At 39.5% G+C, this 23,054-nt stretch overlaps 1 protein-coding gene across 3 annotated transcripts in view; it reads left to right on the forward strand.

Moving 5' to 3' along the window:
- The window catches only part of GRIA4 (glutamate ionotropic receptor AMPA type subunit 4), a 237,345-nt gene that overhangs the window by 140,919 nt on the left and 73,372 nt on the right, over positions 1-23,054 (forward strand). For all 3 annotated transcript variants that reach the window (XM_050908180.1, XM_050908103.1, XM_050908237.1), the window contains exons 5-8: positions 15,725-15,778; positions 18,383-18,541; positions 20,364-20,531; positions 22,166-22,270. In XM_050908180.1, coding sequence (XP_050764137.1) covers positions 15,725-15,778; positions 18,383-18,541; positions 20,364-20,531; positions 22,166-22,270 — 486 coding nt within the window. The remainder of the gene's footprint in view (positions 1-15,724; positions 15,779-18,382; positions 18,542-20,363; positions 20,532-22,165; positions 22,271-23,054) is intronic.

Genomic DNA, 23,054 nt, shown 5'->3' on the forward strand with positions numbered 1-23,054 from the left:
GGAATTGCAGGGAATGAATGCCATCTGCTGGTGGTAGACCTGCTGCCGCCACGCTGCTTCTCTTTGCTAGCACATTAGAGAATTTTGAAGATTTTGTTGCAAAAACGTTCATGATGCATCTGCTACTGAAGTCACAGAAATATGAAATGTCGTTTCTGATACAGAAATGCATAAAATAGTACTTATAGAAATATATACATCAATTTTGCTTTCACTGGCAGAAGATAATGAGGGAAACTGAGAATTAATAGTATGGCTGATTTAACAAGGACTTTTTCTGTGACTGTTGCCAAGAGAAGAATAGATGATACCTTATTGTTATAGATACTCATGTGGCCATTTTTTTGATTCTGAATGCCATTATGTTTTAACACATGCTTTCTATAGCCTATAATGAAATCCTCCCCCAGTTCAGCCTATGTTGTAGTAAAACAGAACACTCATTTGAAGGTCTTTTAAAATACATTCAGAAAAATAACTTCTCTCTCAGCTCTGTGTGTGTGCGCATGTGTATGTACCTGATTTCTTTTACATGGCATGCAAAAGTGGCTTAGAAAATGTATGCTATATTACCATAAGTCTTGAAGTACACCCACCATCCTGCGTAAGTGTATCTACTGAGTATCCACTCAGTTTCAAAGCAAAATGAAGTCATCCAGTGCACGTTTGGATCTCACTGATCTCACGTGTACATTTTATTTGCTTCCAGGAGCTGCTACTCATTTTCCTTCCAGACTGGTAGCTGCATAGTCAGTTCCTTTTTAGGAACATAACCTGTGCTCTTTGTTCAGATCAAGCAGAACTGAATTGGATATTGATTTTAATGTGATTAGGTTTTGACCTCCTCTGACTTCATACAAGTCTGGATTTTGCATACCTAAAATAGGTACTTAATGCAAGCATGGGAAGTCATAAAAATGAAGTGCCTGGCCTCAACAGACTGAATCAGATGTGGTGAGTTTGGCTAACACCTGTATAGGGCAAGCTCGAAAGCTAATTGAGTCCTCTTTCCATTAACTGCACAGGGAGAGTGGCAGGTAGGAGTTAACACCTAACTTGTAACATACCTGTATCTTAGTCAGTCATACAAGGACTTTTGGGAAGTGATTCATCTGGCTACTGCCTAATTTTGGGTGGGATTAATTTTACCCAGGAAATGAGCTCTTCTGTACTTGTGCTGGTGTTTATTCACACCTAAGTGTAAAGCCTTTGCCCTTAAATCTACGCTAATGAAGTGAGAAAAATGGGGTTTTGAGCATGTGGGTTTTTTCTTTTCTCAGTAGTGACTGCCCATATATATATAAATACATATATATTTATGCTTGACCTAATTAAATTGGAATTCATATATTTCAGAATATTTCTGTAATTTTCCCAGATCATGTGAATCCTCTTCTTCCCCGACATGCCTGGAGATCTTCTCCATCCTTCCAAAGGAAGGTCACTGTACAAACAGGATGGCATTATAGCCAGGCTAGACAAAGTATGCAGAAGAGCTGCAGCTTTACTCTCCATTGTGAAGGTCCTGATCTTCCTAGACAAGCTGACCTGCAAGTAGGCCTGGGGTGCCGGCTTGGGGCTCCGAAATGAAAGCACTTTGCCTTCAGAGATCAAGTGCTGCTTAAGGATGGGCAGTCAGAAACAGTCTCGGACACAAAAACATTTAGTCTGCCAAAAATGTGATTGAAGCAAAAAGAGTCTAGCCCAATGTAGAAAATGCAAAATAACAGCCATTTTAAAATATCAGCTGTTGACTTTTTCCCTTTGCATGAAGGCTTTAATAACCTGTAGCAGACAGGTGAGGTGGCTTCACAAATGGACTAAATGTTGGCGTGCTCTTCCCTGCATACACAGAGGAATTGATTAAGCTTCAGTGACTCTAATTAACTCAACTTCTTTCCTGCCTAGTTCTCCTGTAATTGAGAGCCTAAGTTGTGACTATACTGTAATACTTTGCAATGTACAAGTAAATGTTCTGCAGAACATTTAGGAAAAGTAATTAAATCTCAGTAATGAGACCGTAACTCAAAGTGCTTTGCCCTTAAATCTATGCTAATGAAGGGAGAGAAACCAGCTTGTGGGCTTGTGGGTTTCTTCTCAAGTGACTGCCCATATATATATATATATTCACACTTCTCATGACTGTGGACCTCAAGCAGTGAAGACTGGAGACTTTCGCAGGCTGTGTTCAAAAAGTGAGCTCATGCACTGCTCCCCTGCCCGTACCTGGTGCCCACTTATCTGACCTGGTGTCTTCTGCTCGCTGCCCTCTCCCAGCTGCCCAGCTGAGAAAATCAGCACCTTGCTGTTTCCTCCCTTCTTGTGCAACTTTAGTCTTGCCATTTTCTATTTCTTTTTGTCTCCTGTATTTTTCTTACTTCATTAGTTTTTCTCATTTATTTTCTCCTCTCCATGTGCCTTGGTGTGTGTAGAAGCTGCCTCCACACTCCGTACCTGAAGCTTGTCTTCAGGGAAAATTTCTCTTCTGGAACCCAATGACATATCTGAAATCCAGACTCCCCCTGTGCACAACCCAGAATGTGCATTTTTCATCATATGATCTTCCTTTCAGGTTTTTATATTGCGGTGGTGAGGTTGATGTTTGGGCAAGGGCCAAACATGTACTCCTTTTAAGGGTGAATTATAGAGAGACGGAATTTCATTTTCAGATTTCCATTCTAGAAAGGGAGAGTAGGGCCAGCATTAAATTCAGGAGCTGCATTCAGCCTGCACACAAGTGTTTATACCCGATTTGCTTGAATTGCCCCCTACTGTCTTAGCCTCAGAAAAGGTTTCAGATCTTACCTCTCAAGGCTATGCCAAGACTTACAAGGCTGTGATGGTTTTCTTAATAAAGTGCTGCTCCTCTTCGTTGGTCAGGCTCACCCACACAAGACCATACAGTCTCCAACAGCAACTGGAGATATTTGGGGGTGATTGGAAACATTTTGTTTGGTTTCTGTATTAGTGCCAGTTGGCATGGCTCAATTCAAAGCCCTGTTTAAACACAACACTGGAGCAAGACATTCATTTCTGCAGGGTCACAGAGTTGTTGCTTCGATTCATCAGTAAGACAGGTAGCATTTTCAGTCTATCTGAGTTAGTAGATCTTCACCTACTGTCAAAAATCTGCTGCAACTTAAGCATACCAAGATAATTTTATCTCTTTTTTAGCCTTTATTCTCAGAATGGTGAAAGAACACCCTACCTCCTTAATATCTTACAACAGCCATAACCAGGAAAACCTTTTTGTTACCTGTGAGTGAAACTCCTCCTTTATGCTCCCCTGGCAGACCTTATCATCCTGCAATCCCAGGCTCTGAAAGACAGACCACAAACATCAAGACTTTTGCCATAAGTGTTTTCTTTACTTGCCCACTTTAAGTGGTGCACATGATTTGCCTTTGGGGAGGGCAAGCAGGTCCTGATCCATTTTAATTTACCAGTGTAGACCTGGTGTATGGCTGGGGGTGGTGTGGCTCTGGGTGTGAACGGCTCCCTCGCCGTGGCCTCTCAGGGCAGCCTTGGCAACGTTGGTGCCTTGGGCAGCTCCACAGTCCTTGACACAAGGGGGTGCAATGCTTGACATGACCACTGCTGCTCACCCCCAGAAATAACCCCAAAACAGTGTGTTTCAGTGCTGCTCAGGAGCAGCAAAAGCAGTAAAATGAAGATGGAAGGTATCCCTGCCCATGGCAGGGGGGTTGGAACTAGATGATCTTTAAGGTCCCTTCCAACTCAAACCATTCTGTGATTCTGTGATTTTATGAAGATCTATTTAATGTCAGCTTTCCCCAGAACTTCCAGAAAGTGTGTTTTCATTTTGGAGAAAGCAGATCTACTCTTAAGAGTTATGGAGGACTCTTTATGCTTAACAGAATGTTTTGTAGAACCTCATAGGTGATCTCACTAAATCTGATGATGTGTCTCCCCAGTTTATTCACCTGGCTCTTTGTTTCATCTGTTCATACACAGCCATAATAAAAATGTGCCACATGTTTTTAATTTAAAAAATAAACTATGATAGTCCTTTATTTGTATTGCATAAGTGACTAGAAACAGAGACAACCCCCATTTTCCTCCATGTGTGAAATTATTAGAGATTATTTTTACCATTACCTTTCCAGCTTACCAGGACAAGATAGAAAAAAAGGAGCTAAAACAAAGACACAGGAAGATAAAATGACATCTCCACAGTTTTATATAACAGATATAGCTTACATAGCAGAATACATTTCTAGTGATTCATATTCTTCTGTCAAGGACTGTTATGTCTTTGTTTATCAACATCCCTTTTTTCATGACACTTTCAGCAGGTGGTCTTTTAAGAGCACAAAAATACTCTGTTTGAATCAAAGGATGAAAGTCGGTGAGAGAGATGGAAAATTCTCTGCTTGTGTGTCTCTTCTTTCCAAGTTGTGTTTCTGAAGTGCTCCCCTGAATTTAATACAAAGAACTTTCTGCTTAAGATGAAATGAATACTTGAAACGCATTGTAACATTGTAATTTCCATTTCCTACCAACTAATCCACTAATACTGGCAGCAAGCAGTACAGCATCTGAACAGTCCAGGCCAAAGTAGTCATTTACTGCATATGTCACAGCAAGAATCAGACCCATGTGTTTCTCTCACTTTTCACTAGGAGTTTTCCTTCTTTTCTTACTCCTTCTTTTCATTTTATTTTTCTTCCTGCATTCTGAAATCTGTATCAATTTGCATGTCTTGGCTTATTCATCGGAAATCAGAAATCAAGTCAGCCTAAGGATAAAGGGTGTATCTACCAAAATTAGAAAATCATTACTTTAGTTTTATTATATATTTACTGAATTTCTATTTGAAGTACAGAACTCATGTTTCAAAATAAATATGCCTACAAAAGAAATGTGTTTTTATTTATTACTGAGAAAGCCCAAACAAAGTTAATACCAGATACCTATTTAAGCTGAACTTATGAAACCCCAAGTCAGGCTTCCCAGTTTAACAAAATTATTATTTTTATAATTTTTATTTTTCTTCTCATATTATTTTATTCTCATTAGTATTCATTGCTTAATTTCCGTCAGTACAATCTGAAGCAATCCAGAAGCTACATATAGCAGAATGAAGCAATGTTTAGAATTACTAAAACAGTAAGAAGTGAGGACTGATACCCCTTGGGTTTTGTGGGCTTGTTTTTCTCTTAAACCACCACTGCCACCAGCACCATAAAAATCTTCTTCCCAAAAATGTACTGAGCAAGCAAGAAATAGCACTTGCTACAGCTAATCAAGAAATATGTGCAAGTTGACAGTACCCATGTGCTGACTAGTAGCTGTCAGATGGGATGTGTAGTGTCTGGGTGCTTCTTATCCCTTTGGTGGCAAAAACATATGGGTCTCTGTTCACCACCCAGCGGCCAGTATTAATAAGGACTGTAGAGACTTAATGTCTTAGGTGTCTTGGGTGTCCTAGATGTCTTGGACAATATCTTAGAGGCATTGTCTTCCTTTCAAATATAGATGAAATTTCCGAATGTGTTAAAAAATATTTTACTGGAAAATTGATAGACAGACCCACGGACAGCACAAATATGATTTCCTTAGGAAAAAGGACTAAAAATATGTAGCAAAACACACACGTTTAAGGAAATGTCATATCACTCTCTTCTAAGTTTTACTTGCATTTAGTTAGTTGGAATAATTTACCTTCAGTAAATACATGTCATAGATTTCTTTTGTTATTTATTTGTTTGCTAACTTGCAAGCAAGAGTGAAGTGTAATAAAGGGATGAAATTGTGGTCAGATTTGAAGAATAACACAGAAAATCATTTTGAAGATTTCAGTGAAAACATACGTTATTTGTTCAACCATCATATTTGTTCTTTTTACTTCTTCAGACACTAATAACACTTATTACTAGAGAAGCAGGCTGTCATTTGCTCAGCCATAGCTGATCTCACAGCTATTACTTATAGTTTGTTCAGTGCTCAGAAATGTGTTCAGATATACAGTGAAGTCAATGCTCCAAATAGATTTTACAATTAAGCTGAAAAGTGTAATATCAGAATCATTTAGATCATGATGGATCGTTTTGTTAACTGTAAATACTTTAGCCCTTTTCTTTTGGCCTTCCATTGTTTTTTCTTTTTGCTGTTAATCTATATCAAAAGGACATTTAAAATTATGTAAGGAAGCTTTCAAAAGCATGTAATGCTGATGTTGGAAGTTAACAGTTACGGTCCCCCGTTTCTTTTTCTGCCAGAATTCTCATTGTCAGCACATATTAAACACTGCAGACCAAATAAGGTACTAGAAAAAAGACTGGAGTCTTACAGCTCTGAGGGGTTTTTTTATGCAGATTTTGGACCTGGTTTTGAAATTCAGACTGTGAAGTACTGAGATGAACAGCTCTATTCTGCAAACAGAATAACAGAATAATTGGGGTTGGAAGTGACCTCTGAAGGTCATCTGGACACTCCCACTGCTTAAGGGGGCAAGCTTAGATCAGGTTACTCATCCAGCCAAATTTTGAACACTTCCAAGTATGGAGATCCCACAACCCATTTATGGCCTGTTTCAGGACTTGACTACCTCATGGTAAAAAAAAAAAAAATCCTCATGTCTAGCTGGAATTTCTTGTGTTGCAACCTGTGTCCTTTGCCTTTTGTCCTATTGTTGTGCACCTCCAGGAGGAGTCAGAGACGCTCTTCCCTACACCATCCCGTCAGGTATTTATACATATTACTAAGATCTGCCTGAGCCTTTTCTTCTCCAGGCTGAACACTCCCACCTCTCTCAGCTTCTCCTCATATGACAGATGCTTCAAATCCTCAGTCACCTTCATGGCCCTTTGCTGGACTCTCTCCAGTATGCCCATGTCTCTCTTGTACAGGGCAGCCCAGCACTGGACACAGCACTCCAGATGTGCCTCACCAGAGCTGAGCAGAGGGGAAGGATCACCTCCCTCAACCTGCTGGCAACGCAGCCCAAGAGGCTGTTGGCTTTCTTTGCCATGAGGGTGCATGACTGGCTCATGGTAAACTTGTCTACCAGAACCCCCAGGAGCTTTCCTGCAAAGCTTATTCCTATCCAGTGTGTATCCAGCCTGTCCTGCTGTGTTTGTTGAGTCAGGCTGAGAGTCAGGCCACAAAACAAGGCACAGATCTACACAGATGAGCTCGTTTGTTTCTCATTACTCTGTTTGCACACCTATAGGCAGCTCTGGAGATAAAAATACCTTATGAGTGGGTGAACTGTGTATCATCTTGTATTGATTCTTGCAAACCCATAATGTGCTTGCATCAGAAACAGCTAGAAGGAATACCAAGGTGATCAGATCAACCTCTGTGCTACTTCAAGTGACCACATCTAAACAAATCCTTCACTAAGCCAGGCAACATGCTTCTCCAGTATTTTGGTTCCTCATTCTCTGCTACTAAATACTCTGCTACTTCTTCCTAATTTCAGATAGTCCTCTTGGGCAGATTTTTACTAGGAATTGAGTTTAACTGTGTCTCCATAGTGACCTTCATGCAAAGCTCAGCAAAGCAAACTGAAAAACACAAACTAACTGTAATAGCATTTGCCTAGGACCTTTATGTTTACTTCTTTCTGAAAGAGCATATTGCTACTCCTAATTTCTGTTTTCTCAGGCTTTTTCATATGCAGTAACATTTGCAGTGTTTGTTTCTATATTTGTACACACAGATATGTACATAAACACATGCACCTGGACATACACAGGACTCTCTTCAGCAAAAAAATGTTCCTCCTTTCTGCAAGAATGGCAGTGGATTTCCTTTCTTTTTCCAACTGTAGCAGCTCCATCCTCTCCCACCCATCTCCATCCGACAAAGTTCCAACCTCAGCACTCTGTGTGTTAGACGTCTTCCAGGGTGTCCGCTGTGAGCAGCATTTTCTTCTGAATTTTGCATAGTGAATCAGTTTTGCTGTCAGAGATCATCAGTCTGGCTCCTGGTCTACTAGACAGGCTGATTCCAGTCTTTTTTTCCTGCTTCCTGCCCTCTCCTGCCCGGAAGAACTAAACGGGATGTTTCCCAGTAGACAGGCACCACTTTTCTCAGTTCTGTCAGTGCTCTGTATCAGCAAGATCAAGCCTCGCTGCTCATCCAGGGCTGTATTTGCCTTTGAACACAGAGGTGAAAACTGCTATGCAACATCTGGCACATATTTAATGCTTCGATGTACACAGCTGAATTGATACATAATAATAAAAAGAATGTACATTGTACTTTGTAATATTAAAAATTAAACATGGATGTAAAGTTGTCATGTAGCGAAGTATTAGTATCATTAATCTTATCTTGTAAAAATTACAAGACAATAAAGTCTAATTAATAATAGCTAACAATACTTATTAACAACCTTGATAGGGAAGTAGCTGCACAGTGTCTTGGACGCTGTTCATAGCTGTCTAACTAACTCAGTTTTTCAATGTGTTGTTTGACATCGCTAATCCTCGGCTTCCCCAGCCTTAAAGAGCCTTGAGATATGTAGCTGAAAAGTACCATGTATGTGTTAGCACTGAAAATCAGATCTCTCTGATGGGTAAAATGGAGCAGGCTGTTACAGCAAGATTGATCATTATTATTACTACCATCAAAATGAAAGTAAATAAATGTGTGAGTGGAGAAAAGTGCAAAAGCTGACATATTCCAGTCCTTCTTGGTCTGCTCTTAATATTTTGCCACAGGAGTGCTAAACGTGAAAAACTAATGTTTAGCTGCTGAATTTCTCTAAATTGATCAAGTTGTAAATTTTGCTGTTTTTAAAAATGTGGTTTTTCTCATCTTAATTCCCAGTGTTTCTACCAACTGAAGCTAGCAACTGGCATTTTTGCAAATGATATTTAGACCACTGGCATAATTAAGATAATAATAATAAATTAAAACATAATACTTTAATAAATTACAACCTAATACCTACAGGAAGACAGAAATTAACCAGCCACATATATTAAACAGAGTATTAGCTCAATCATTCATCCACAATTTCTTCTACTTGCCTGTTTTTCATGAACACAGCAGCGCATTGGCACAAAGGATCACTAGCACAATACAGATAAGTATTTATCAAGAGATCACATTGCTTTTACATGTAGTTTAGTTGCATAATGAGGATTTCTTTATCCCTTGAGTCAGAAATGGCATGGACTTGCCTCGTCTCTCACTGTCTCCAGTTTTCCTCTATACCTTTTTGATTTGCATGAACAAAATGCAGGTTTAGTTCTGCTCACACAGAACCACAGGAGCAAATCATTAGCCAAAGAATTTGGTATGTGCACAGCATACAGTAGTTTGGGCCGGTAGCAGCATTGTTGGACTTACACTACTTCAGGGACATAGTAGCAGTCCCTGTGTATCTCTTCTTAGTCCCAGCAGGGTTGGGAGATTCATAAAGTGCCTTTTCCTCATCATTCCTTTCTCTCCGTGCTTTTTTCCCCTAGAGGTCTACAGAGTTGCTTCTAAGCAACACTGTAATGTCAATGCAAACTGATAGCTCTTCTCCTTGAGGGAGCCAGTTGCCAGCACCACCACCAGCGTCTTCCTCACCCTGCAGAGCCAGGAGGAGCTCTCTGCATAGGCTCATTTTCTGTGAAGCAGCTGGGATTTTGCACAGAATAATAGTTCCACACTGCACAGTAATAAAAACATATTTTGTCACTGCACCACACAACTGATGAGGTTTGGACCCGAGAAATAGGTTATTTCAGTTACTGAAAGAACAAATAGGCAGTAGAAGACAAAGGATGAATACAAATGGTTTGGGGGATTTTTAGAGTGACCTTCTTCTTACACCTTTCCTCTCTTTCCTCACCTCCTTTTTCCCTACAAGTCTGCATATCCCATTTAGCTCTGAGTGAGCTTTTCACAGGAGTAGCCTTTGAACGCAAACAACTTTAGCAGCGGAAGAAAGCAACCAGCCGTGCTCAGGGCACTGGTTAATGGCTTTTGAACCACCTCTCCGGGTTGTCTTCCCCGGCAGCTGCCCGCACTGCACAAGCTCTGCCCTGCCAGCTGGTCATGGGCATGGGGGCTGTGTGGGAAGCATCCTTCCCCTCTGCTCAGCCGTGCGTGGGGCAGGTGTGTGCACTGCTGTGCCAGCTCAGCGCCTGCCTTCACAACAGAGAAAGAAATGCCGATTTGTAAGGAGCCACTTCTGCTTTGTTTGTTGCCTTCTTTAACATCCTCTCTAGTGGCTGTGGGCTGTTAGCAGTCCACCCTTTCCCCAACAACGGTGCCTTTTCACGAGTGCTAGCTGTTAAAATTAAGCTTGTTTCTCAATTGCTTTTTTATGGCTTGGTAAAAGATTTATCCTTGCTTCAGATATTGTATAAAATCCCATTTCAGTTGTGGTTTATATCATCGCCATTTCTGCCACAGTATTTCAGGTCAGGTCTCAATCTTCCGTCTTTAACAAGTCTCCACACTTTTTATATTGTGTTAGATAGACTTCATTTTATTGCAGGTGTTCTTTTTCTTAAGGCAGTGGATTGTGACACAATAGCAAAGAGGAAAACCTTTGTTAAAGTCCCATTGGTAATGCACAGCTATCACCCTTTGAAGAGATTTAACTGAAAATAAGTCCTTTTCACTCCAGCTGTACTGACCTCCATCTTCTGGAAATCATAACGAGGAACATTTCATGCTACAGGAGTTAAGCGTTCTTTTAAAATGAGTTATATGCAATATCCATTTCATAGTAGTAGAGAACAGAGGATGACTTGGGGCCTGATTCTCAGTTCGGATGCTGATGGAAGTCTGGGAATGTTTTTATCAGAGTCAGTGAACTTGCCACTCCTTGGAAAAAAAAAGAAAAGAATCAAAGCAGACACTGGTAGCTCTTCTTTTCGATAGTGGAATAGTTTCTGAATTTCCTAGGCCAGGCTATTGTCCAGGTAAATGGAAAGAACAGTATTGTATGATAAAGTCAGAAAGTTCAGAGTTGTGTCTAAAGCCTAAGTTGGATTCAGATCTCACTGGCCCTGTTTTACCACACTTTAAAGTCAGTGGTATAATTCTAGTTACTTTTTGATTATCACTGGAATGACTGAAATCAGAATAAGGCGTTTTCTTAATTGCAGTATGGTAGATCAGCAACTAAAAATTATCACAGTGTACTTTTTAGTTTCTTATACATAAATGCATTTAGTAATGTGAATAGAGCCTAAGGCTGATTTTTTTTTTTTTTTCCAAAGTTCACCTTTCTGCGGACACTCACATACACAATGATATTTGGGGGAAAAAAAAAGTTGCATTAAATTCTGAAACAACCTTGGTAGCCTAGTGGCCTTAATAGTTCACTTTCTTTGATTCTATCCTGTTGCATTTACTGAAATGAAGTATTCACTAATAGTGTGACTACTGGATAATACATGGAATGGCTCATGTTGTCTTCCCTGTTAATGGTAGTTTGGGAAGCAGATTGTATTTTCATATTAATTCTTCTTCAGAACAGTGTTGATTAGTTAATAATTTCTTTGGTTTTACAAATAAGAGTATAAAAGAGCTCCAATTCTAGGTGCTAGCCACCTTGGTCATTGAATTAAAACATGCAAATCAATATACAAAAGCCAATGCAGCATCCTGCTTTCCCCTGCTCTCACCCTTTCCCAAAGAAGTCACAAATCAGTTCACCCTTCCCAACACTTTCTTCCCGAAATCTCCCTGAGCAAGCTGAGGTCACCTTAAACTCTCACTGTAACAAAAGCCAGGTGCAATATCTGTGTGTGGTGTTTAAGGAGAATTCAGAGTGGGAGTACAGAGCAAAAATAAATGTTTAGAAGGTGTAAGTGAAGAAGTACTACGTGAGGGGGAGGAATGGATCTGATCTGACTCGCTCAGATTGCCAGCACTAGGACAGTTTTGAATCAAAGCATCCTGAAGCAATGAAAAGGACAGTTACACATACAGAGGGTCCTCCCTGACCTACCATGAACCTGACCTACCATATCAGCAGTTTCATGGGGTATCACTGCTTATGTGACTGGCAAAGCCCATCTTTGATGCCTAGTCCTGTCTCAGGTTTTGCAGCTGGCCAGGGTGAGAGCCAAGCTAGACCTCCTGCTCCCTGGGCAGCGCCACCATGGGTGCCTGTGGCAGCGTCGCCTTCTCTTCAGGGCTTTCCTTTTGAAATGAAGACAGTTCTCACTGCTCAGCCTTGTGCTCTACGTGGATCTGCCCCCTGCCTGAGGATGCTCAGGGCCTGTCCAAGAGAGCAGGGCCCACAGACACACAGAGCATCTTAGTTGGTATCAGGAACGCACTCTTTTGAAGTGAATCTCCTGATTGTGGCCATTTACTGTGCTGCATTTCACATCAAGGGCGGACTCAAAATACATGAATTGGTTTTCTTTTGGATGATGCCAAACAAGAAGATGTGCCCAGAAGCACCTCTGAAGTGCACCGGTGCCCAGTGTGAGTTCAGTCTACTGACCAGGTTAGAGATAGTCCAGAGTAAAACCCTGAAATGCGCATGCTATGGATGCCAACTCCTTAGCACCAGTGCTTTTGCTGTACAGATCCTACCCTATGGACTTTGCTACTTGCTAATGTAGATGTTAGGCGATGCAACTCTGCCCTCTGTCTGGACTGTGACTGATCTTGGACCTTCGGTCTGAATTTAGGGGTGCACAAGGAAGTACCTGGGTTTTTAAGGTGCCCCCAGACTTAATTAACTTCTACAGCAGCAGCTTTCTGGAACACTCTCTTGTCTGTCAAAATCTCAGTCCTGTTTTCCCCTCCCAGAATAGATTTGCTGGTTCTTTTACCTCCCCTCTCCCTTCTGCCATAGAAGAAAAATATTCTTCCCTCACTCACCAGCACTCATCTGTTTAGTTTGTGGTTCAGGGCAATATCTACTGCTATGTGTATGGAATGGTTGAGGTCTCATCTCTGTTAAAGCTTTAGTCACTGCTAACCAGTTAAAGAATAGAGAAGAAAAGTGTGAGAGTTTGCATTCCAGACTGAGTAGCTGTCAGAAACTCCTTCTCTTGTTATGAAGGACTTAAGTTCATTGCCTCAATTTATCTCAGTGCAGAAGTACAGTGTAGGGAAAGGTGGTTCTTCAGGTAGCGAGAATTCATATCCTATTTTATAGATCATAATCTGCAGCTTTGGGTATTCGAGAGAGAAAGGTGACTGTATGTATATTTTGGATATTCAAAGGTATGAGATGCTCACAGAAAGCTATTTCACAAAACAGTCACTTTTTTCCTAAATCATAAGCAATTCCTGGTTTGCAAACTGTGTGTGATCAATAACCATAAACATTTTCAAATTCAAAATCAGAATTGTATCCAATCTTGGTTGGAAATACAAGCCATATAGCATGATTTCTCTTCCCTGTCTGCATGATCAACATTCTTAGGGTGAAATTCATCTCAGTTAACATTAGGGATATAAAATGTAGGTGTCTACATCAGAGCTAATCATCATCAACTCTTTTTCTAGTCAGTGCAGAAAAATATGCACTTTCAGGGCACAAGCTGTCTAATTAATTTTAGACATGTGCTTTAGGATAAGATGAATCATTTCCTCAAAGTACCTGCTCTTTCCACTGATTACAAAGGAAGTTAAGACAACTAGATGATACATAAATGCGTACTTTTATCACTCACCCTAAGAGACAAGTTTTGAGAGAATACACTGAAAAATTCAATTTTTTTTTCAAAAATATTCTGTATTGTTCACATTAAATCCAGGAATTCTGCAGTCATTTCTACATGCATTTGCTAGGAACAAGTACGGAAGCAAATCTGTTTAATCATTTGCAGTATTTACTCATTTTGACTGTGACAGCTATGGACATGTATCTGACGTACCTCAGTGGTTGCAGGTTAATCACGTGCTTGGTTTATTTGACTGATGCATTGCAATGATCATCACAATTTGTATTACGAAACCAAACCAGGGAACAGATCACTAAGGGTGTTAATTGCCAAAGCTACGTCAACTTCCAGGAGCTCGAAGGGAGTTGCAGTGATTTCCCCAAGCTGAGGACCTGGTGCACAGTTATCATGTCACATATGTCTTAAATCGTGTCAGTCCACTTACATTCAAACTGTGATGCTGTAGTTACTTAAAAATGTGAGTTTTTAGTTTATATCAGTTTCCCTATAATGGGGAGGCAAACATATTTTCATTACCATGTATTGCTGAAGGAGTACAGATGTAAAAGCATTATTGGTGTCAGGGTTTACATCCTCATTGAAGCCATTGAACTCTCTCCTTCTGCCAGCAGGGATTGAAACCCTTTGTATTCAGTGCAAAAAAATGGCTTGACAGCACCCTCCTCATGTGTTGAGTTGGTGATAGGGAAAAATGCAATTTCTCCCTCTTGCTCTCTGCCACCCCCAATAAAATGGTAGTACTGGCATTAAATCACTGATCTTAATGGGACTCTGATTGGATCCAATATAAGCAATTCATTTATATGAAGGGCGACAATCTGGTTATGGCTTGGGGGGTACAGTGTCTTTTTGGGGTTTTTTTTTTTAGCTTCTGTTTTGCTTTTTAAATATGATCATTTTAGCTACAGACTAAAAATACACAAGAGAGGTTGGGAAGCAAGAAGAACAAAAGGATAACAGACAAATTGCTTATTCACTTTATTACTTTAAAATAATGAAATGAAAACAGTTCTGACAAGATGCTTATGCCACACCCGTTTGACTTTCCCTTCCACTCAGCTGTGGAAGCAAAATGACTTACTGGAACAATAGAGCTGAGAATCGAGCATTTCCAAGTCTTAATCCAGATTTAGATCCTGGATCCTTGGGTGTCTTTGGCCAAATTGTTTTGTCCTTCAGCAACTTATCTCTCATCTCCGAAATGTGATATTATTTTTTGCTGCACTGGGAAAAGGGGCTGCAAGGCTTAGTGAATGTTTGTTCTGTCTTTTGAACATGAGGTGCAATCCATGAAGGCAAGAGGTTGCCAACTCTTCAGGACAGGGCCTAGAGCTAAGATTTCAAAGCAGGAAGGGAGACAGATCTATAAATTTCCCATTACTTATTGAGTAACCTTCACTGCACGGAAACTTTTGCCTGTTTCTTATTTATTCATTGGGAAGGAAGCTAAAATGCTTTGTGGAGATGAGTACATCAGGAGAAAAAAAGTCACATATTTGGGCTGCAAGCAGGCTTTTTCTAAATGAGTGGTAAACTATCAAAAATAAGAGTTAAAAGGACTCTTTACAGGTATCAAATACAAGCTGCGTGTTGCAGGTATTACTGTTAGTTTCTGTCCCCGAAGTCTTTAGCGTATTACTAAGAGCTGAATAACACTTGTAGTACTTGATCACCTCAAGGGCAAACAGCTTTGATCCCAAGAGATGAAAACCCAGTTTGATTCATATCTGCACTTACTTAAAATGAAAAGGTACATCAGTGGGCAGGCTTTCTAGCTAATGTGTGACCTCCTCCTTCTGAATTTGTATCCCATAGATAATTGCTCTATTTGATAAAATAGTATACTAAAGTAACATTTTCAATCATACGGAAGACACTCAGATTACCAGTTCATTACTTTACTCAGTTTCATTTTAACTTTTTCCCATGATTAAGCATCTGGAAAGTTATAGCTACCTTATTGGAGAAAGACTCTCAACATTATATTACCGAAGTTATATATTTCAGAATTTATATCTATCTGGCTATGAAAACACCTTTGTAGAGAAAATAATGACATTGTTTCTTTTTTCTTTCTTATTTCTCTCCCACAGATTGTGAGTGTGGGAAAGCATGTTAAAGGATACCATTATATTGTTGCTAACCTGGTAAGATACTTTTCTAGAATTATACCCCTGCTCGGTAAGTGAAACACTCAGTTTTACTTTGAAGTTATAGCACTTCACACAACATTTGCCATTTGTCACTGATATGTGGTTGCGCATAATACATTCTTTATGGTGCGTAAAAGAACTTGATTTTGTTGTTACAGCCATCTAAACCAGAAGGGCACAATGTTACTCTCTTAAATTTTATCAAAATCAATGTAACATAAAGGACTGGTAAGTATATCTTGTGGCTGAATTAGAATTTACAGAACTACACTATGATTTTTGACTCATCTTTTTAATATTACTAACATAACAATTATCGAGTTAACTTTTCTACATTCTCCAGAGAACATTCATTTTGCTGTAAGATCAGCTATTTCCAGTCAAATTATTAGTTCAGTATTTTCACTCTAAGTCTAAACTGCACATTCACACAGATAATGTTCAGAAGAGGGCAAAGAAAGAGTAAATGCAATATTTTATTATTAAAATAACCCATTCTTTAAGCCAAAATACCTGCCTGGCCAAGCACGGTGAATGTAGAACAGAGTCTAATGTATGCTTTAAATTGTTTTCTTTTTACTCTCCCTCAAGGAATTTTAGTTGACATGAAATATTTTATTGTGCTTTGCTGTACTTGTACCTTAACTTAAGAGCACTTCAGATTATTTTTAAGACCTCAGGCGTTTTAAATGACACATGTCTATTCTCTTAGGTCTTACAAATTAGATTTTCAGCATTACAAATTTATAGTTCCCCAAGTAACTTTTCCCATGCAAAATAGTTGCTGTAAACAAGGAATCGGATGTTGCAGTGAACTGCTAGTGGGATATACAGTGGAGACAGGCACGTCTACTCATCTGCTTCAGCAGAGGCACACGTTGCTATCTACTGGCTGTTCAATAATGTGGGTAATATGACTTCCTGATGTGTCACCTTTCATATTTAGTGTCAGTATCCTTTAGGACATGAATCAAATCTCTGTCCTTAACAGGTTTTTTCCCTGGGGTATTGAGTCAGTACCCCACAACTTTTTTTTCCTAAATCTTTCCTTTTTAAGTTAAGCATGTGTCATGGTTTAACCCCAGCCAGCAACCAAGCACCACGCAGCCGCTTCCCCCTTCCCCCTCCCACTGGGATGGGGAGGAGGGAAAAGAAAAAAAAAAGGTAAAACTTGTGGGTTGAAATAAGAACAGTTTAATAACTAAAGTAAAATAAAATATGCTAATAATAAAAATAATAATAATATAATAATAATTGTAATGAAAAGGAATGTAACAAAAAAAAGAGAAATAAAACCCAAGAAAAGACAAGTGACGCACAATGCAATTGCTCACCACCCGCTGACCGATCGGCGGCCAGAGCCGCGATCCACGCCTCCAAGCCAACTCCCCCCTGTTTATATACTGGGCATGATGTTCCATGGTATGGAATACCCCTTTGGCTAGTTCAGGTCAGCTGCCCCGGCTCTGCTCCCTCCCAGCTTCTTGCACACCTGCTTGCTGGCAGAGCATGGGAAACGGAAAAGTCCTTGGCTGAAGATAAGCGCTACTTAGCAACAACTAAAACATCAGCATGTTATCAACATCATTCTCACACTAAATCCAAAACACAGCACTGTACCAGCTGCTAAGAAGAAAATTAACTCTATCCCAGCCAAAACCAGGACAGTATGATAATACACTTCTGTTTGCACTGATGAATGCCAATCAGAGGAATTTAAGAAAATAAAAATAAGATACCTCTGAGCTAGCATTAAACATAGCAGCTAGGAAAGGAGCAGAAAGATTCATGCTTGCTTCTTAGCTTGCTTTAGCAGTTTGCATTATGCAGTTTCTTGAAGTTCAGTTATGTCTCTAAAGGCAAATTTTACTAAAGAATTTGGCTTTATATGGGCTGAACAGATTAGCCTGAGAAACTAATACGTCAGGAAGTATATGTACTTTATTTTTTCTTCCAATGTTGGGGGTCACTCTAGGCTTTAAATATATAGCAGATCTGAGAGCTATCACCATCATATTTCATGGAAGTGTGATTCTGATCTTATATTTTCCTTGCACTAACAGTGAGATCCTCATGCACTGTCTCTGCCTTCTAATGCCTATTGTATTATCTCATTATCTCAGACACCTTCAGCCTAAACAATGAATCCTGGAATAAATGTATTTACACAACAGTGTTGTTCATTTTGCAAACATGCAAAGAAACAGGGATATATCAGTTAAGCACTAGTACAGTGCTCATTCAAATCTGCCAGCTTTGATGGAAATTGGATTAAGGCTTTAATATTCTGCAGGCACTTTTCAGTTGATTTGCTGAAGGCATTTCTTCAAAAACTGTCTACCATTCCCAGCAATGTGTTGCTTAGCTGTCAAGACCACCCTAGCAATAACGTGGGAAATTTATTTCTTGGTTTTGTTTCATTCTTAATTACACAAATGGAAATTATGAACAAAGGTTCAACATTATTCTCTGGTTTTAAGTCTTGGCTTCTAGTGGAAACCTGCTGCTGTACATTCTTTATGCTGCCTTGCTGACCTAGAACAGATTGGACCCACAGTGGTGTACAAGGACAAACAAAATCTTAAATTGATTTTCTAGGGATTCAAAGATATTTCTCTGGAGAGATTTATGCATGGAGGAGCCAATGTGACTGGATTTCAGCTAGTAGATTTCAGTACCCCAATGGTAACTAAGCTGATGCAGCGCTGGAAGAAGCTGGACCAGAGAGAATACCCAGGATCCGAGACCCCACCAAAGGTACTGGCTGGTCTGAAGCACTACCAAAGATATCACTCAAATATTCTAATTCCTGATTAACATTGTTGAATACATGAATGAAGACCTTAATATTTAGGCAGAGGAGAAGGCAGTTTGTCTTACTATTACTGGCACCTAATTATGCCTATCCTTATGATTGTATGATAGAAACACAAACTGCAACACATTTCACTGATGTACTTTAATGTCCTTTGTCACTTATTCTCCAGCTTCACCCGTTTACTGACAGGAATTAAAGGTCAAATGCTTAACTGACAACTTAATTTCAACCAATTTTACATGAATTAGTCTAATTATCTAGATTCACTTAGAGTGCAGAGCTTTGTCGACAGCTGAATTCTTCTGTATATGAGATATAACCACAATCATAAATTTACTATCCTTAAATTTTCATTTGGAGTTTCCTCTGGAAATTCTATCGACCTCAAAACCTGGTGTAGTAATCACTTTCAGGCACGATCTTACAGTGAAATTACATCCTGGTGTTCCTCTATCCTAATCCCTCACAGATGGATAACAAAATATTCCTCTCACCTATAATTTTCTTGGCAGGCAAATCACAGCATAGCTATAAATATGACTTCATCAAAATAGTTCTGTTATTATATGTACTAATGCATATCAGACCTAGTTGAGACTGGGCTCCTTTGTGCTGGGCACTGTGAAAAGATAAGCAATCAGCCCTCCCTTGGCTGGGAGAGTGGTAGGTTGGCAAAGTCTAGAAAAAGTATCAACATGGATAATACAAAGCATAGCTACATAATTTGGTGAATATTCAAGAAATTTGTGTTCAAATAAAAACAGCAATTTTTTTCAATTTAAAAAAAGCAAGGATGCTGTGGGCTATGGATTGCAGACATCCCCAAGTACTGGTGACAGGAACAATTTAGCCTATAGGACTCCTTGCCACATGAACAGGATTGTGCTGCCTCCTTCTCAGAAGTCAGCGTGATTAATCTGAATCACACTAATTCACCTATGGATAACCAAAATTTGAGATTATAAAGATAAACCACATCCCAAAGAGCTTATAATATGCAAGACCAAGGAAAGGAAGGAAATTAGACTTGAATAAGTGAATTTAAATTTTGGAAGTTACAGGGCATAACAGTAGCAGCCCTGGGTACGTGAACAACTCCTGGTGCAGTATGTTCATCAGAGGACGATACTAAGAAAATGCCCCTTTGTTTATGTGGCTCCAGGCTAACATCTGTTGAAGACTTGCTCTACACATTTCATTTGGCATGTTCTTAACCTAAAGCAGTTACTGTAGTTAGTGTAGAAACACAGACCGTTCAGTGCCCTGTATCATTCAGAGAGCCAACATAGGTTTTCCAATAGGAAGAATGTACCCTTGATCATTCTTAACAATTCCAGTAGCCTAGATGTCTGCTCAATAGCTGTGCATTTTTTCAGTTATATTTTCTCAGTAAGTTACTGTTTCTTTCTTTTCTTTTGAGTAAGTTGGGTGGGTGGGGTTATTCCATAACATATAAGACAGCTGGAAAAAAAATTTAAGACTTCAGTATCTCCAGTTCAATTTATTTCTTTTAATAATTCTTCAGAGGCAGATTTCTCTACCCTTAAGAAATACAGTTTTAAAGCTGGAGCTACTGAAATGTACTCTTCTCAGTCCTGCATTTGTTCCTTAGACAAAATTGCTTTTGATTTTGAGGAGAGTTTTTTTTTAAATGAAGGTGTAGAAACTGCTGCATAATGAATCAAACTAGAAATATCCGCGACAGCTGATTTTTGTAAAGACACTCCAACTCTAAAGCAGTGTGTTTGTCTATCTATTTAGTATACATCTGCATTAACGTATGATGGAGTACTTGTGATGGCTGAAACTTTCCGTAATCTTAGAAGACAGAAAATTGATATTTCAAGGAGAGGAAATGCTGGTGATTGTCTTGCTAACCCTGCAGCCCCATGGGGTCAAGGAATTGATATGGAGAGGACATTAAAACAGGTAAGGGTAGGCTTTATTCTAGTGATCTTAGTGAATATTAGATACTAGTTGTACACTATATGATTTGGAAGCTATTATACACAACAGTAGTAATGGGAGAGGAGAAATTTATTTTTCGGTTGCCATTTGGAAACAGCTGGGGCTGTTCTGGTTGTTCTGGTTTATAACTTGGAATGAAGGCAGAGGGGAACTGCTACTATTTGAAACTACTGTTAGTTCTATTAAGATAGTTGGGCTTCCTCCACTGAACTGGTGAGCTCATCTGTTGCTTTTGCATGTAACCTGGGTGTACAGATATTGTCATTTAAGGAAAAAGGTATAGCTACATAATATAACCTTTCAAATATGTTTCTGTCATCTTGAGTAAAAGTAGATTTCTCCCAGGGAAATCACATAGGTAGTATTTTTTTCTTTAAAAAGAAATAACCCAGAGCTATTGTTCTCTGATGTCAGAATTTTGAATTCCTGATGAATACGGATGCCTAGAAAGTTCCAGATCTCTGTCAAGATGATTTAGCCTTTCCTTTGAATGGGACAGTAAGAAAATAAAAATCCTGCAGTAGAATTTAAATCATTGCAAATGAGCAGGCTCCACTCAGGAGAAACTGCTGAGGAGAAGTGACTGCTGACAGAGCTGGCAGCTCTGTGCCTGGAAGCCAAGGTTTCAGTCCTGGAGAAAAATCGGCAGAGATAGAAATGGACAGAGGGAAGGAGTAAGTGGTTTAAATCCACATCCTGACTCTTAGGGGTAGAAATAAAGCATTTTGTATGCTTCACATACTCCGTGCGGATGCACAGATCTGTGACAATTGTGAGAAGCATGAAGTCAGGCTTCTGTGTTAGGGCAGACAGCATGAGCCTTCGAATCTGGCCAAAGAGGTTTGCATGGCCGGATCCTGATACAATCAAAGCCAGCAGCAATGTGGCCATGGCTTCTTTGGTATGAGGACCACAGTCTGGGTATCCTTTGATGAGGCGGTAATGCGCTGAAAGAAAAAAAAGAGTTCTGGTTTCAGCTGTGACACAGGTAGTGGAAAACTGCCACAGCCAATGTTATGGCTTTACACCTGTCCTTCTCCACGCTGAGGCTTTGAAAACACCCTTTTCAGGCCCTGCATGTCACCCATCTTCTGTGATAGTAAATTGCTTTGCTGGGGCCAAGGTTGTTGTCAAGTTTACCTTGATGAGCAATACATACTCAGTTTATACATTTAATCCACCAGAGTGTAAGCTAAAAAGATATATGAGCTCAGGCCGAACATCTTTTAGGTTTATTTCATGTGATCCAAAATATTCTGCAACAGTGATGAGAATGATAAAAAATGTACTTCTCTTTAGGACCTGCAGCTGGAAAGTGTTGAGCTGCACAGCATGAAAGAAGAGAAGGTCCATTGTGCGTCTTTGTTAGCCCTTAGATACTGGCATATCTAAGCCTATTTTGAGCATGGTTTGACAGGAAAAAGGAATACAAAAGAAAAGTAGCCAACTTCTTTCCTTTATAATGCCTGTCTATTCTAAAGTGGTGTTGTTATGGTACTCTAAGGACATAGGCAGGATAACTTTCACTGCTCTGTGACATTTGGAATAAAGAATATAAGGCTAGATCTTCATGACGCTTTTTCTTCCATTTGTAGGTTCGAATACAAGGATTGACAGGAAACGTTCAGTTTGACCACTATGGTCGCAGAGTTAACTACACTATGGATGTCTTTGAGCTGAAGAACACAGGCCCTCGGAAGGTACATGCTGACAATATTTACTATCCTGATATCATATAAATGAGTTATGTATGATGAAATGATTATGCAAACGTATTGAACTGGACTCTGTGTGGTTTAAAAAAAGATAATATATTGAATATATGGTTAGTATTTCTGGTGGAAGCAGATTTAAACTGCATTTTCTACTAGATACTATTATTCAGTGCAACAAATTGGGGAACACAAAAACAAGTGTGCGTCTTGGAGAGGCGGGATGTCAGTCAGTCAAGCATACTAATGAAAACCAGCTGGATGGCATGTTGCTAGGCTGCTGGGTGATGGAAAATGGTCAGAACTCTGAATAGTACATATTTCTTGTATTTTATCCAAAGATTTCTATCTTGCAAATTACTGGCATTTTTAGGCGGGGTCATTTGTACATTCTGTGTAAACATGAATCATAGGCTGTAACTAACATAGGGCTTTTAAGGGGGAAAGGATAAGAGAGAGGAGGAAGAGAGAATGCCCTGAATACTTATATTCTCTGAAATTAATTGCAATATCTAACCCTGTGTGCTTGATTGGTTGCTTGTAGGCAACTTAGGCAAATGCACATTAATATATGTCTAAGCAGATCCTCCGTGTCTGAATGCATATAGCTTATCACTTATCACTATAGCTTATCAGCCCAATCACTTTGAAAAGATAAGCTTGGGTACTTTGTTAACTCTTTCTCTTCTGTGCTGAAATCTGTCCATTTTTGTAGTATAAAACAAGTAAAGAGCAGAAAATGCACTCGGGCTCAAGGATTTTATTTCCTTTG

The sequence above is a fragment of the Gymnogyps californianus genome, chromosome 1 (assembly GCF_018139145.2).
Source record: "Gymnogyps californianus isolate 813 chromosome 1, ASM1813914v2, whole genome shotgun sequence".
Classification (NCBI taxonomy): domain Eukaryota; kingdom Metazoa; phylum Chordata; class Aves; order Accipitriformes; family Cathartidae; genus Gymnogyps; species Gymnogyps californianus.